Raw genomic sequence first — 16,447 nt, 5'->3', positions numbered from 1 at the left:
AAGAAGGGTCAATATATCATTTTAATGTTAAATTTCGAAATAAATAGTTCTGAAATTATTCGTCCGCATGTAATGTGAATAAAAATAATACTATCATAATTGAGGTATGAATAACCCCAAAAGTTTTCTTGTGTTTTATTTGCATATTTCTCGTATTATTATTTACTTATTTCATTTGAAAATTAATGTTTGTGGAATAAAAATAACATTTATAATAAATTATAAATCAAATTTGTAGTTTGTGTGCGTGGGGTGACATGTTCCCACTAAGCTGTTTTTGTAATTTTTATATTTGTTGAAGTTGGTGAAAATATATTTAAAAAAATTATAAAATAAGTTGGTTGGTGAGAATTTGCATTATGGAGTTGTAAGTTGTGCCTCGATGGTTGAATTAGTTTTTTTTTTTCAATTCACCGCGTTGTGTAGAGTTCATTAGAAAAAATATTTTTATCAAAAATATTTCATTTTCGAAATTCAAAATCGAAATCACTTATGAAAAAAAAAAAACAAGTCTTATCTATTGCACAATATCTTTTAACATTGATTTGTTTGTTTAATATTGGAATTATTATTTGACATACTTAGTTGCCTTTTTAACTCACCTACAACAAGGTTTGGTAGATGTCACTTTTAACTTTGATCATAGAAGAGAAGTTACCTACTCTTTGACTTGATTATGATTTGATTAATTTTTTAAAGTTGGTACTTGGTAGGTAAGTTTAGTAAGAATCAATGAAGATTATGATGGATGAATAAAATAGCTCAACTTTAAATATTTTGATATAAAAAAGATTTATTAAGAAACGTTTTCCTTAAATAGATTTTTAAAAAATGAATTCATATTTATCGATATTTCAATAACACTATCAAATTTCGGGTGACAAACAAGGTTTAGCAAGTAAAATATTCCGTTTATAAATAATATATAACAATTTATTATCGACTAAAATTCATAAACTTCAAATTCTGAATCATCTCCGTTGTTCTGGCAAGTGGCATCTCTTACCATGTCATGAGACCAAAAAAGCATTATTATGCGTTCGCACGTCAAGAGTAACATGGAGTGTGTTGCAAATTGCAAACATATGTCAAAAGCTTAGTTTATAGCTGTATGTTTGACAATTACTCTAGGATTTGATCTGTCTTTTTATTCCTTCACAAACTACTTTGACCCCTCTTCTTTTGGATCTTGACATTTCATTTCCCACTTATCTTTCTATAATACAATCATTATTTCTTAAGAATCGTGCAAAGTCTAAAATAGACAAATAAAAATGATCAATGGAAAAGCCTAGGAGTAACTTATAAAGTTGTTGTCATGTGACTAGGAGATCACGAATTTAAGCCTTTAAAGCAACTTCTGGTAAAATTGCCTACAATTGGTCTCGGATCTCGCACATAACGAAGAATTTAGTGCACCGATTTTTTATTTTTTTTTAAAGAAGAGAGTATTTTAAAACGGAGGAAGTAACATAAATAGTGTAGATCCCTAGGGGAGATCCAGCCAACCTAGTAAAAAAGAGAAAAAAAAGAAAGATCTGTTAGAACCTACTCTATACACAATCAATTTCGTTGTCAAGCATGAAGCATACATTTATATTTGTATGTCTATTTTTCTAAGTGTCGGTCATATATATATATTTATTTCTAAATAGGTATGGCCTAATAATTAATGAACGGCGAACAATAATTATAACTTTACCCAATTATAAATACAAATTATGATATAGATTTGCTCGTATTTTGTAGGGATAAAGGTCTGAAAAATATCCTAACTTTGATCAGATTTGCTGTTGCGATACTAAACTTTCATGAGGACCTATTACCTCCCTAGGCTATTTAATACCGTATTTTAAACATATATATTTGCCCACGTGGACATAAAAAATAATGCAAAATTATAAATAGTAATGTGTCCACGTTGGCACATATATACCTTTAAAATACACTATTAAATAGTTCAGGGGGTAAAAAATACGGTATTAAATAGTCTAAGGAGGTAATAGGTCCTTATGAAAGTTTAGTATCGCAACAACAAATCCAACCAAAGTTGGGGTCATTGTCAGACCCTTATCCCTATTTTGTATTTACATTACTTTTCAATAGTAAAAAAGTTGTTAATTCTTACCTCATTTATTACGATGGGGACTTATCTCTTCATATTGTTTTAGATGAATTTTCATCCTAGTATGAACTAATTTTTGAGGTTAAATAAATTACATCAAGATTTATTTTCTTGTCATGATATTGAAATTAAATTTATCTCAATTTTTTACTTATACTATGTTGAGGTTCGATATTTATATTATCCACTCTCTAATTGGCAGGACTAAGTGTACGAGAGGTGTGGACTCCCATATCGATCGTGAAATAAGAGACTTGATTTTCTTTTATATATATCGAGTACAAATAAATTTTTAACATCGACTTATATGTGAATATAAAATATAAGTGGAAAGGAAGAAGTGTCGGTCATATTTGTTTGTTAAGGTATTGACACTATTATTTGTTTTGATGGTCATATGATGGGACAGCTAGACAAATGGAGACCCATCCCAAATTATATGGTAATTTTTGTCCTATAAACTAGACAATAGTAGTAGTAGTAATTTAGGAATATTAAATAGATGGATCGAATATATTGAATTTGGACAGATTAAAATGGATCATTCAGGGTTCAAACCTTCAGGTCCAACTCTCTACTCTCGACCCCTCCACCTCGACTTGGGATCCAAGACACGACTCTAACATGTGACTCGATACTTTATTTGATCCAAATCTGAAATCTAAGACCCAACCTTTATTAAGACCCGATTACTGACTTAGAAACCGAGAAATGAGATTCAGGACCTAACCCTGACCCAAGATTTGATTTAGAACTAGATTCTACTCGACTCGACTCGAGATCCAACCCTATCACAGATTCAAGACCCAATCCTGACCCTCGACCTTAACTCAGGATGCAAGATCCAAGACATGAGACATCGTAAAGGTTCTATTTTTTCCAAACCAGTAAATAGAACTTATGTTATAGTTAAAGTTGTTCCTAACCTTCACTACTTAATATTCGTATGGACCTGAATACCGACAGATGGTCAGTGACCCAAAAGCTTACGAAAGAATGACCAATAGAGAAAAATAAGTATATTTATTCTTTCTTAGACCCTACTGTGAAATGAAATTATACACGATATTTTGTTATTATAATTTGCCCTGACCGACAAAGAGAAAAAGAAAAAAAAATACTTAATTTGAAAAATAGTTATTATTTTATTATTTAGCTGTGTGAATTCATCAATTGTCAAAATTAGCAGTGGTCAATTATTACACACTTCAACTCCAAAGAAGCTGACAAATTATAATTTTGATAATCAAGAAATTTAACTAAGTGCATTTTTCTTTAAATAGTAGGAAAAAATGTGTTTTTATAATGTTATTCCATGCACTAAACCCCCCCCCCCCACCCCCCAATAAATTTAACTAATTTTAACATAAACTAACGACATAAATTTCTAATTATAACATTCACTTAGCAGAAAAAGTTGGATAGGCAAATGGATTATTATCCAATAATCCAAAAATGGACAAACCAATAAATGCATATTTCTTTTAATTGAAAATTAAACTGTACTTAATCAGTTATAATGACAACCAAAAGAGATCTTAATTACTTCTATATAATAATTAGAGAGGTGGAATTATGCATAGCAACACATTGTCCTACTCAAAATCAACTCTTTTATTTGTTCTTTTTAATACCTTGATATATAATTGAGTAGCTAAATGATTTATTATACATTAAAGTGTATTTATTTCTCTTGACTTTTTTTAATTACAAAACTCTCTTGTGAAAATAATTTGAATTAATATCCAATTAGTTGAACCAACATATTGGATAGTTGATTCTCATACTAGCTCCCCGTGTCCCAATTTGTGTAGCACAATTTTGATTTCGAAAGTTGAATAATTTAATTTGGATAATGAATTCGGGCATGAAATCAATAAGTTTTTTCTTCTTTTGGAAACAAAATTTACATTTTTAAAAACTATGCAAGGAGTACTATAAGTCATAATAATTGACAATTCAAGAAATTTAAAAGATGTATAAGAAAATCATGACAAAACAAAGTCTTATTTGGATTTCGAAAGGTACCACATATATTAAGAACGAATGAGTACTTGATATGGATCAACTCATAGCGGTTACTGACCACTTTTAGGTTGTTTTTTTTTCGATAGACACATTACAAAGTAGCTATTTGTGAAATTTATTCCATATAAACCGAATCAAATTATTTGAGTTGTAATCAGTGGCGGAGCTAGAATTTCAACTAAAGATTGTCTAAACATAAAGAAGTAAAATCAAATATGTGCCCACGTGGACACATTATTATTTACAATTATGCAATATTTATGATGTCTATGTGGGCACATATATACCTTTAAAATACACTATTAAATAGTGCAGGGTAAAAGGTCTTTTCCAAAGTTCGGTATCGTAACAACAATTTCGGCCAAAGTTTGGATATATTTCAGACCTTTTTCCCTAATATATATATACATAAAAATATATTTTTACCTAGTCAGAATTTAATTTTCCAACGAAGAGGTGTCAGTCTCAATTATATGTGGCTCTGCCAATATAGTAGGATGGTTGAAATCCCTCCACCCTTAATAAGAGGTTTCAAATTTAAGCCCTTGAAAATGGAAATAATTCGGTTGGAAGCATCGACCCCAGAAATAGATCATGCAATGCACAACTCTAAATTTAATCGAACTTCAATATAAATATCGTACTAAAAAATCCAAAGTCTGTTCAGGATAAACGGATTACACATTTGTGACTTCATAGAACAATTTGACTGCAGAAACATGATTAATTACTAAAAGTATCTCAATTTTTTCATCACCAATCTAACTTATAAATATTTCTAAATTTATAACCCTTATATCAAATTTGAACTATACTTCAATAGCAAATTATAATAAACAGTAAATTTTTCTCAGCTCTAAATAGAACATTTATCGAAACCAAAAAAAAAAGAGTATATCCCAACAGTATATTCTTCGTCGTTCATCATGAATTGACTAGTTTTAGTAACTTAAACCAAGCTGAAGTCCGAGGAACGCGTGTACGAGGAACAATGTCATTATACCACTTCCCAATATCCCGTGAACATTCCTCAATCCGGAATTTCCCTAAACAATTCACGATAACCTAACATCAGTATCGATCAATCAACTACATCTCAGTCCCGATTTAGGTAAAAAAAGAGGAAAAAATCCGTTTTCTTGATGAAATAAGTGTTATAATTTGGACAAATTGAACGAATTTACCTCGAATAGTGTAGGCAAAATGGTTTGTATAGTCAAAAGGGTAAGGCCGATAAAACCTGTAACAGCATGAGGACTGCAACAAAAACAGAATGTCAGCGCGACATATTGTTTATAGAACTTGTTTTCCCTACTCTGACTAAGAAAGTCGTTTTCTTGATTTTTTAAGCCTACACAAAATGCTATTCCAAAACATTTCAACCAACCAAACATGAAAAATTCGTAAAAAAAACATTTTTCCGAGCACACGCCTAAATAAGGTACCTTTCAAGAATAGGCTTATCTGAAGTAAGCAGGGATGTTATTCCACCAGTAGCTCCAAGAGCAAAGAAGAAGAACATTCCTCCTAGAAGTTTTGGATGCAAATCTTTAGCTTTCGCCTTTTCCTCCTACAAATAAACATTGATTTATCCCGATGGCAACAAGAGTACTAATTAACAATACAACACAACAGGTATAGTAAGCAAAATCATACGACTCGTCATAAAGGGGCATAATAGACGATGACAAGGCTTCTTAATTCTTACCACATCATTAGAAAATCGTATCCGAAAACCAAGGTAAGTTCCATAACCACCCATAGCAAAGAGCACAACAGCCTGAAAATTAAAGGAAAATTTTGTTCTGTATAGTGTTTGTTTGTTTCGAGAAATCTATCATCAATTCCGATTCTTTCTTTTTTCTCTCTTGATTTTTTTCCGATCGAGAGATGCAGAAAACATACCATGTTACCAGGATGTCCCCAATGTACAAGCCAATCAGGTAAGTTCCATGATTTTACAAGCTCAACAAATGGCCCAAATAGAGACCTTATAGTTCCAGCTGAATCAAAATAACAAGTAGTACTATTAGCACTGTTCTCATAGTTTCTTGTTTGTTGAGTGTTGTACCATTTATGTTTCTTGTGTTTTGGTTATCACATTATTTCATTGTTGTTACTGTCCTTTTTTTTGTAAGTTACGTACCATTTCTCATAATGCTTTATTTCGTTGTTGTTATTGTTTTTATTGTTGTATTTTTTTTTTCAAATTGTTTTAGATGCTTTACTTGAGAGATAGACTCTATCAGAAACAACCTTTCTATCTCCACGTATCACTACGAGGTAGGGATAAGACTGAGTACGTATACTCTATCCTCCTCAAACTCTACCGGTGGAATTAGACTAGGTATATGGTATTGTTGTTCCAACCAATTCAAATTAGCATCACAAGTATAAGATACTCTTTCATTTCCTCAAGATAATTTTTTTTGAGACGAGGATTTATCGAAAACAACCTCTTTATTCCACAAAGATAGAGATAAGGTCTGCTTACACTCTACCCTCTCTAGGCAGGGGCGGATCTAGGGGGGTCCAAGGGTGTGGAATACCTTCAACAAAAAATTATAATATATATAGCAAGACTAGAGTTTGGCCCAATAGTTTAAGAGTTCAAGTTCAAATAACAAGCACTACATTTTTATTTCTTGAACCTCGTAATGAAAATCCTAAATCCGACACTGTTCTAATACGTTGTTGTTGTAGACTTGTAGGTATAAGATAAAAGCACCAGAAGAAAGAGCATTTACCTCCAGGAAGAGCAGCAACAAACATCAATGGCAAAGGATTGTAAGAATACAAGAATGTCTCATTAGTAAAAGACATTTCTTCCACTTCATTTTCTTCTTTTTCTAATTCAACTATTTTTAAATCAACATTAATATCTTCACAATTCAACTTCTTGTAAGCTAAGGGAGGAGCTAAAAAAATCCTTCTTTTTGTTTCATTTTTCAAAGATTTATAGGAAATTTTGGAAGAAATAATTGGTTGATAATTAAGTAATGAAAAAGAAGGGTATTTTGTGAATGCAATTGGCGAAGCATTCACAATATTAGCCATTTGTGCAAAAAAAGAAGTGACTGATTTTCAAGAAACAATTGGTTGTTGGACTATTTATTCAAGTAGGAGTAGTTGTTGGAGATAAGAAAAAAATTGGGAAAGGCAAAGAAAGTGACACGACTATACATTTCTATTTCTATTATATAGAAAGATGAAGCCAACCAGACGACCAAGGGTAGTTTTGTCAAACAAAAAATATTTCAAGCTTAGTTTAAGTGTACATTGTGCATAAAGTATTAAAATTTCCAAAAAAACCAACCAAAATTTATGTAATTCCCAATGAATCCATCACTAAGTCAATAGTTGTGGATTTTAATGGGCACACGTGTACCAATACATTGGGAGGAGTAAAAGAAATCATTGCAAAATTACATGGACCCCATTTATTGATTTACTTCAAAACCATGTACATTCAAGCTGATAAATTTTTTTAAAAATTCTTTTTTATTTTTGAATGTATAATTTTTAATGAGATTTTTTCATACCAAAAATTCAAATTTGAGGGCATTTAATCATTTCCTTTCTTAGTGTGGTTTGATCATGAAAAAATACTGTTTATTTTATTTAAAAAATTTATAGTTGAAGTCATGTTTGGTTAAATTTTATGCAAAAAATATTTAGAATTTAAATATACTTTTTCTAAAGGCATAATATATAAATATGTCATTTAATTTGTTTCATCTAACATGTCCTTCAATTTTAGATATCCATAAGTAGACACATAAACTTGTATAGAATTGAACAAGTTGACACTTGTGTCCTACTTGACGTCCTATGTATAATTCACGTCCTATGCGATATTTTATGTGGCTCCCACGTGTGTTATTCCCCGTAGGACGCGTGTGTCTACTTCTTCAACTTTATAAAATTTTAAGTGCTTACTTGTGCACTCCCTAAGTAGAATGTCATAGATGTCAGACGAAGTCAAGTTAAAAGATATATTTATATATTATGTTTTTCTAAATATGGTTTATATTCCTCAGTTTCTAAAAATTACTTGACTAATATACTTGAGACGTACAACCAAATTGCAATAAAAAAAAGTAATATCTCAAAATACATAGTTGTATAATGTCATAGATTAGATCTCATATAGTTAGGGGCTGTTTGGTTATTGGTTAGACTTACGCAGTTTTTAGTAATGCATGGTTTAGTTATGTAGGATTTAGTTATGTGGTATTAATTATGTTGGTGTTAATTATGCAAATATTAGTTATGTAGGTATTACTTAGTTATGTAGAAATTACAATACATAAATTATTAATTATTGAATATATTATTTACAAATAAATAAGCAAGCAAATAGTATAATTTCCAAAAAAAAATAAAAATAGAATGAAATCTTCTCTATACTTAAGTGGGAATTCTATTTATTTTTTCTCTCTCTATTTTTTTTTTAATGTTTAAAGCTTATAAAAATAAAATACCATAAATATATTTCAAGTACATTATAAAATCCTATTTTATATAATGTAAATTTCTATCAAGATGCTGCATGTATTGTTTGTACATTTTTAGTATACCAAATATATGAGTTATATATAAATTTATATTCCAAATAAAAAAACAATACATAATAATTAAATATGTGGAATATATTTAGTAATATATGGTGATAATATATGATTAGCATATGCGTTGTCAAAGTTATACATTCCGATTCATCATATTAATAAAATATTTATATTTTGATTTCAAATGAAAACAAATAAAAAATTGTTCGTATACAAAAGAAATAAGACACAAAAATAGCTAGGAAAATAGAATAGTTATGTAAAGTTTTTTCTAGAGTTTTCAATATAAAAAGGTAATAGGGATAAATGTGTAGTTTTTTTAATACATGTATAACTAATACCCTCATAACTTATTCCATCTTTTATCATGCATAATTTATACATAGATTCCCTCATAAGTTATGTAGGTATCAATTATGTAGGATTACAAAAAATGTAACCATACACCGTATAGAATTAATACAAGAATGAAACGTATCAACCAAACATGGTAAGTCATGTTGGCTTTTCTACCTAATACAAAATTTCTACCAAATATAGTAAAACAGATACAACTTTTTATATATGAGAAAAAAATGCATCTTATACGGTAACCAAACGGCCCCTTAAAATATTAACAAGGTTTTGAATGTTTTTCAAATTTCAAATACAACTTTAAGTTATATTTGTAATTTTCATAATCAGATGTTGATTTTCAAATAAAGTGAAATAAAAAGATTATCTATTTCTTTGTGTTAATTTATTTTTCATATCTATTAAAAATAAATAATTAAAAATAATTTTATTATCTTAAAATAAGATATAATTTTATTTTATTTTTCATGTTTATACTACTCTAAATGTGAAAAGAATATCATCAAATTAACTGTTTAATTATGTTTGACATTATGTTAAAATAACCATTGGTGCATATTATATTGTATTGTTAATTAAGACAATTTAAATAAGTTACAAGTTATGATTTGATAAAAATATATGTTTATATATATATATATATATATATATATATATATATATATATATAATTAACTGTTTAATTATGTTTGACATTATGTTAAAATAACCATTGGTGCATATTATATTGTATTGTTAATTAAGACAATTTAAATAAGTTACAAGTTATGATTTGATAAAAATATATGTTTATATATATATATAAATTATTATTATTATTGTTATTAATATAAAGTGTGATTTTATTATCATTTACTCTCGTTTTTATTAGAAAATATTAATGATAATTTTTCTTTTCAAAAAATTAATTAAATACCTCTTAAATTTGTAATATTGGGCCCGTTAACGGGCCCTTTCATATCTAGTATACATATAAAATGAAATATACTAAAGATATTACACGTGGTGACCACAAGCACTAGCTACTTTGCAAAAGTTGTTTGTTTCTTTTTCAGTATAAATGGGCTAAGAATCAACGAGTAGTGATAAGTATTCTTTTATTTTTAATCGGAGGTTTTGAGCTTGAATCTTCTTAAATACGTAGTTTCTTTTGTTAGGAAAGCGCTTTAGTTGAATTCCAATATAGATACCATAACAATTGTGGAAACTTTCCGTTATTTTTCTGTTTTTATTTTTGTGGCACAGATCACAGATAATAATGATTGGCAAACTTTTAAGTTGACAAACTTCAGAAATAGAGATGACATAAAGCCCAAGAGACAAATCTATCGAATCCCAAAGAAAACAATAAGTGCCATGAACTTATTTTACAAAACTTTTTGCAAGTTTAACCATTTCAAAATCAACTTCATCAGAAATTCAAACATCTCTGAAGTTAGATTTTTCTTTGTTTGAAGTTTGGCTTGGTGCAGTCCCAATATTCAGATTTGGGTGCTACGTTATCATTTGTTACTCGTTATGTGGTCATGAGATTTGATGTGGGTCGTGAGATCCTTTCTAAACACTTTCATGTCTCTACTCCCATTAGTGATTTTGTGGTTGTACTCATAACTGAAATTTGATCTACCAAGCGTAATTACAAACTCGAAAGACAAAGACATTGATAATATGTCAAACTGAGAGTAGTTTATGTGGCCATTCTTCATTCATGCCAATGTTTCCAAAAGTTTTCTCCAACAATGCACGTTACCATATTATCAGTATCGATCAATCAACTATAGTAAAAAAACATCGAAAACTCACATATTATCAGAATTTCTAATTGAACGAACATCTATCAGGTTAGTACTGATCCACAATTGCAAATCAATGGAATTAGTCTGATCTTTGTGCAGCAAAATTGATTTCATCATATTATAATCATAGTGATGCACCAATGTCTCAAAATCTGCCCGGAACTCGAATAACTTCTTAAAGATACATGGCTTTTCACAATCGTTGGGCACGTTCCCAACCATTTCTCTACACCAATTGCAGTAGTACTCAGTTTCAATATTTGCAATAGGCCAACGTCAAGATTCCTCTGCTTAACTCTTGTCTTTTCCAAAAACAAAACAAAAATCACAATTTCACTTCTTAAATTCAAAACATCATATTAGAATTAATTACACATATAGAGTACACCAAATATCTTAAACCTTCAAGATCAGAGAAAGTCGCTACCAATAATTTACCTTATTTGTTTATATTTTTTATTTTGATAAATTCTAAAGAAAATATTGTAATGGATTATAATTTAATAATTATTTTTTCTTTTTCAATTGATTGTAATATTTTGTAAGACAAGAATAAACATATATAAACTATTGTATGAGACATAACAAAACAAATGTTTAAATCTCTCTTATTGATTATATTTTTGAAAACTTTTTCAATATTATCAATTGTTATCTAAACCATCAAAATTATTCTAAAAGTGTATTAAAAATAAAATTAAAAATTCACTTCATTGAATATGTCAATTAGAGTCATTTTTATTACTTTAATAATATTTTGTAATACTTTAAACTACAAAAATCAATATTAAAGTAATTGGAAAACATTCAAGGTTAAGATGATATATTTTAAAAAATTAATCATTTGATAATCTAATTAGTTTGGGCTTGAAATGCTTAATAAAACATCTCAAAGAATTGGAGACAATCTTACAAAGCATATATTAAAGAGTCCGAAGCCAAAAACGCAAAAAAATTGAGCAAAATTTCCAAAATGATAACAAAAATTGAGTATGAAACCAAAAGAGCAACATTTGAATGGAGGGGCAAACGACGTTAAATTGTATGTACAAGGCTTATGCTGACATATGACTTCCTTTTTTTTTTTTTAAATGGCGCATTTCTAAATAAAAAATTAATATTCCTTCGTCATTATTTATTCAATAGTTTTGTTGTTGTGTTTTTGTGTTTTTTTTTCTTTCTATTTTCACTATTTGTATGTAAATAAAAATGTAAGTGATGCAGTCAAGTTTAATAGTTATTTTAAATTATAATTTGATAATATTGAGGACAAAATATAGAGACATGAAAAGAACACACAGTTTAGGCGTATCATTTGGTTCGGTCCGATTTTAAAGTTTATCGATTTGACTGATTTTGAAGTTTATCGGTTTGACTTATTGGTTATCAGTTTGTAGACATGCTAACCTGTTAAGAAGAAACCTCAAACTGTTATGTACCGATAACGTGATAACTGTTGACACCCAATTTTGACCCTCCCCGATAATAATTAACTTTCGAGCTTCTCTAATTTTCAACGATTCGGAATAATTAATTTTGTAAAAAAAAAATAAAAAAATTCAAAACATGTTTAAGGTTTTTAAAGTGATTTTAGTACTTTTTATAATTTTAAAGTTACAAATATGTTCTATATATTTTTATATATAATTAGTATATTTTAAGAATATTCAAATATCGTCCCAAAAAGATTTTCTTTTTTATTATTAATTAAATCTTCAATTGAATTAATTAGGTTTAAAGTGTATTTATAATTTTAAGTTATTTAGCGTATTGGTTTAATTATTTTATTCTGTTGATTTTGAGAAGCTTGTTAATTAATTAGTTATAATTCATCGTGTTTAAAGTTTAGCCGAATTCGCCGTTTAAATTCAAATCGGCTAACTTTTTAACTTTATTTGGTTATAATATTAACCTTAGTGATTGCAATTGTAACCACCTCTCACCTTGTCTTCAAGACCAATTTTGGGTCAAGTTTTTTTTTTTTTCCAATTTTCAGCAGCCCACCAAAATCAGCCCAGCAACTTTCAAAAAAGACCAAATCCAATCCCAATCCTAATTCTCATTTTAGCAGCACCATTCAGCCCATTAAAGACCAGAAGCCGACCCAAGTTCCCCATATTCCCTTTCCCCTTTCTCTTCCAGCCCAGCTACGCCAGACCCGGCCAACCTTGTTCTCAAAAGAACCCAGCGATGTTCTTTCACGTTAACCCAGCAACGTGAATAAACAAAGGAAGCAACACAGCGTGAACAACTTCCAACGTTCGCAACGCCAACAACGACTCCAAACAACATCAAATAGACGGAAATCAGCGGTGAGTGTTAGGGTTTTGCCCTGATTTTCTTTCCTTATTTGAAGTTTATTTATTTCCTTAAAGAAAAGTCAAGTATTACCACAAATACTTGAACTTTTTCTAAAAGGAAAATATAATTTTCTTCAATATTTGGTTTATTCTTTCCTTAGAGGAATAGTTTGGAGATCTATAAATTGAAGATCCCTATTCTCATAGTATAACGCAATAGAATCCACAATGTGGTCGTTTAGTGAGTTTTGTTTATGGGGAGATTTAATCTCTCAACAATTTTAATATTTTTTCTTTATATTAGTTTTCATATAATAATATTAGTTTTTAGTATAAGTTTTTGTCATCTAATTTATCAATCATATTATTTGCAATTGTAAGTTTCCGCATGACGCCCTAATCACCTTTAGAACCCAACAACGAGTACATAGCAGGCTCACGGTGTCTACGCGTACAAGCAGTACGCTGCCCTTTCTCGTCGTTTTCCTCTCATCCTTCGACAATTCGTACAGCCAGCAGCCTGCGAGTCGTCCTTCATCGTTCAGGTGTTGCGATATCCTCGCCCCTTTGTCCTTGCTTCCAGATCGAACGGTTCTCCTCTCAATTCCGTTGGGGATTGGTGCAATTTCCAGCCATTTGACCTTATCTTCAAAGATTTTGAAATTTAAGTTTGAAATTTCATCCAAAATCCATCCCGAATTTCCCCCCTTTTCAGCCCTAATTTCATATATAAATAGTCTCTTCTTTTTCATTATTTGGGGGGTTGGAAAAATTGTTGGCAAGAAACAAAGGGAGAGGGAGTTGAAAAAGGAAACAGGAAATAAAAGCTAGAATAGTATATAGAGGCAATGTTTACATCCCCAGAAAGACCAATGAAATAGATTAGAAAGCTACAGATACTTAAGAGTCTAGGTATTTTTAGTTTTTTTTCCTTTTGTTCTTTGTTTACGAGAGTTTGCCGGAGTCTGAATTGTGGTGGTAGAATTGTCTTCAAAGTCTCGTTCATCTCAAGTCGTTGCCCCGGGAAAGGTAATCTCCTCCCTTTTAAGTTTTCCTTTATTTCTTCCTTCTGTACTTAGTTATTTTCTTTTGAAACCTGATTGTGGTTCTTATTTATGTTATCTCTTAGATTGAATCTTGTGTCAACAGTGCTTTGCAAATTTTTGTTTATTATTTGTTTCATTTGTTTGTCTCCTCTTCCCGTGAATCTGCTAAGCACCCTTTCTTTGTTCTTAATTGTTATACTAATTTTAAAATTTCAATTGATGACTTAGTGTTTAATTATAAGGATTGGTTATTTGTATAGTGCTCAAAGTACCAAGTTTAGCAACTTAATTTGTTGATAGATGTTGGCATGCCATAAATAGTTTTAAGTTCACCATGATGCTTTATTGGATTTAATCTCTTACTTTCCTAATGACTTACCTACTTGAGAAATGATTGATATTGACATATTGTGTTATTTGAAGAGGTATGTCTCTGTTTAGAGCACCAAAACTCTTTGGGGTAATTTAATTTGACCATTTTATAAAACTAAGGTTTTGGGTTCACGTTCTGTTAATTTTTTTTTTGGGTTTTACCTTTATCCATGACCCTTATTAATCATTAATTGAAGTAGCTTCCCATTCATGAGTCAGGACAATTTATGATGTGGGTTTATTAAATTTTGTTAAATATGTGACACATGCCATTTTGATCTTATATTTGTTAGTTCAAATTTTATTTTATTTTGCCTTTACTGTTCCATTTAAAAGTGCATGAATATCTACATATCATGGTTCATCTCTACCTATTCTTGTTTTACTATTGGAAGTGTTCGACCATTCTTGTTGATGTGAGAGTGATAGCCAATTTAGGTGATGCATTTATGAAAATATACATTGTGTATTGCTCAAAGCATGCCTACGTATCCCTTTGTTACATGTTGCTTGGCCTGAGTTTATTTGTGTTTGGAGTCACTATTTACAATATTACTTGTATAAGCCTTAAATAGTTGTTTTTTCTTAATCCTTGTTATCGTTAAATGCTAAATGTTGGTCGGTTGATATATAGTAGTTCATTCTTCTTTGTTTTGAGTCCTCTTTTATTGTGATCTAGTGATTTCGATTTTCATTTTGGATCTTAAAATACTTGAGTTACTTTGTTTTTAATTAAGTTATGTCTCATTTGTTTTATTTGATTCATATGCTAATTTCATTTTTTTTCTTGTTTGAACCTTTTCCGAGTCTGTGGTAGACTCTTACTCTCTTGCATCCTCGAGATGAGCCATGGAGGCTCAACTTTTCCTTTATCGAGTTAGCCTCCATTTTATGTGAATGATTGGAAGCAGAAACACACGGCTGAAAAATAGACAATGCAGATCTTTGGAGCGAAAAGCAGGTTGTATACTGCTGTATACAGCAGTATACATAGTGATACAGGAGATATACAATGTACATACAATAGAAATGGGCCTAAACATCCCTCTTAAATTTCAGCCTTGTATTGTATCGTAATGGGGCCAAATGCCCATCTTTATTTGGTTATTATTTGTCTTATTTGTTTAGGACAGGTGAAATTGGGCCTAAAGCCCAAAAGAAATTCAATTTTTATGATAGTCTAGGATAGGTGCAAATGGGTTAAAAGGCTCAAAATAGAAATTAGGCTCAAGTACTGACCCATACGAACAAAAAACTAGACTTGGGCCCAAAACTCACTCTCTTTATTTTATGGAAAAATCACCCCATATATACATTTAAGAGTCAATATTACAGGTTTTAAATATACTTTTAAAAAATTCTTACTTATAACAGTTTAATTACGGGTTATAACATATCACTAATTATTTATAAATTAATTAAATTTTACTTTATTAAATAAGTAATTTTTTATAATTTTATATTATTATTAAATTATTTAAATAAAGAATACCCCATAATTATCTCTTACACAATTATAGGGATTTTACATTGATTACACTTCTTTATTTAATGTTATACTCATAACCTCCCATTAGTCAATCCCACCACCCTTCCCCCACACATATCCAATTATACACGCTATCACCCCACTTTCACCTTCTTCTCTCCCATTTTTCTCACCAGCCAACTACACAACATTCAATCTTTCGTCCAATTTTTTTTTCCAACAAAATTATGTCTTAGAAATCCATTGAAATGCCTCAAAAGAGTCCCAGATTGGGTGAAAGAACATCTAATGATGATGTTCATGTTTCAAATTTTAATATATTAACTCAAACCCCCCCTCCCCCGCCTAAAATTGTTGAAAATTCGG

General features: G+C 29.9%; 2 protein-coding genes across 4 annotated transcripts in view; both read right to left on the bottom strand.

Annotated features, from left to right (window-relative positions):
* LOC125826478 (uncharacterized) overlaps positions 1 to 16,447 on the bottom strand; it is a 272,616-nt gene that overhangs the window by 73,967 nt on the left and 182,202 nt on the right. The window lies entirely within an intron of this gene.
* Positions 4,991 to 7,221, bottom strand: LOC125826378 (uncharacterized). Its single transcript, XM_049505689.1, has 6 exons — positions 6,901 to 7,221; positions 6,059 to 6,156; positions 5,862 to 5,933; positions 5,599 to 5,723; positions 5,338 to 5,410; positions 4,991 to 5,199 (listed from the first exon to the last, which is right to left on the bottom strand). Exons 1-6 carry the CDS (start codon positions 7,208 to 7,210, stop codon positions 5,095 to 5,097), a joined length of 783 nt encoding a protein of 260 aa, XP_049361646.1. The 5' UTR covers positions 7,211 to 7,221; the 3' UTR covers positions 4,991 to 5,094.

The sequence above is a fragment of the Solanum verrucosum genome, unplaced genomic scaffold (assembly GCF_900185275.1).
Source record: "Solanum verrucosum unplaced genomic scaffold, falcon-dt-bn FXZP01000125.1, whole genome shotgun sequence".
NCBI lineage: Eukaryota > Viridiplantae > Streptophyta > Magnoliopsida > Solanales > Solanaceae > Solanum > Solanum verrucosum.
The sequence above is the reverse complement of the archived record's forward strand: the minus strand, read 5'-3'. Positions and strand labels throughout refer to the sequence as shown.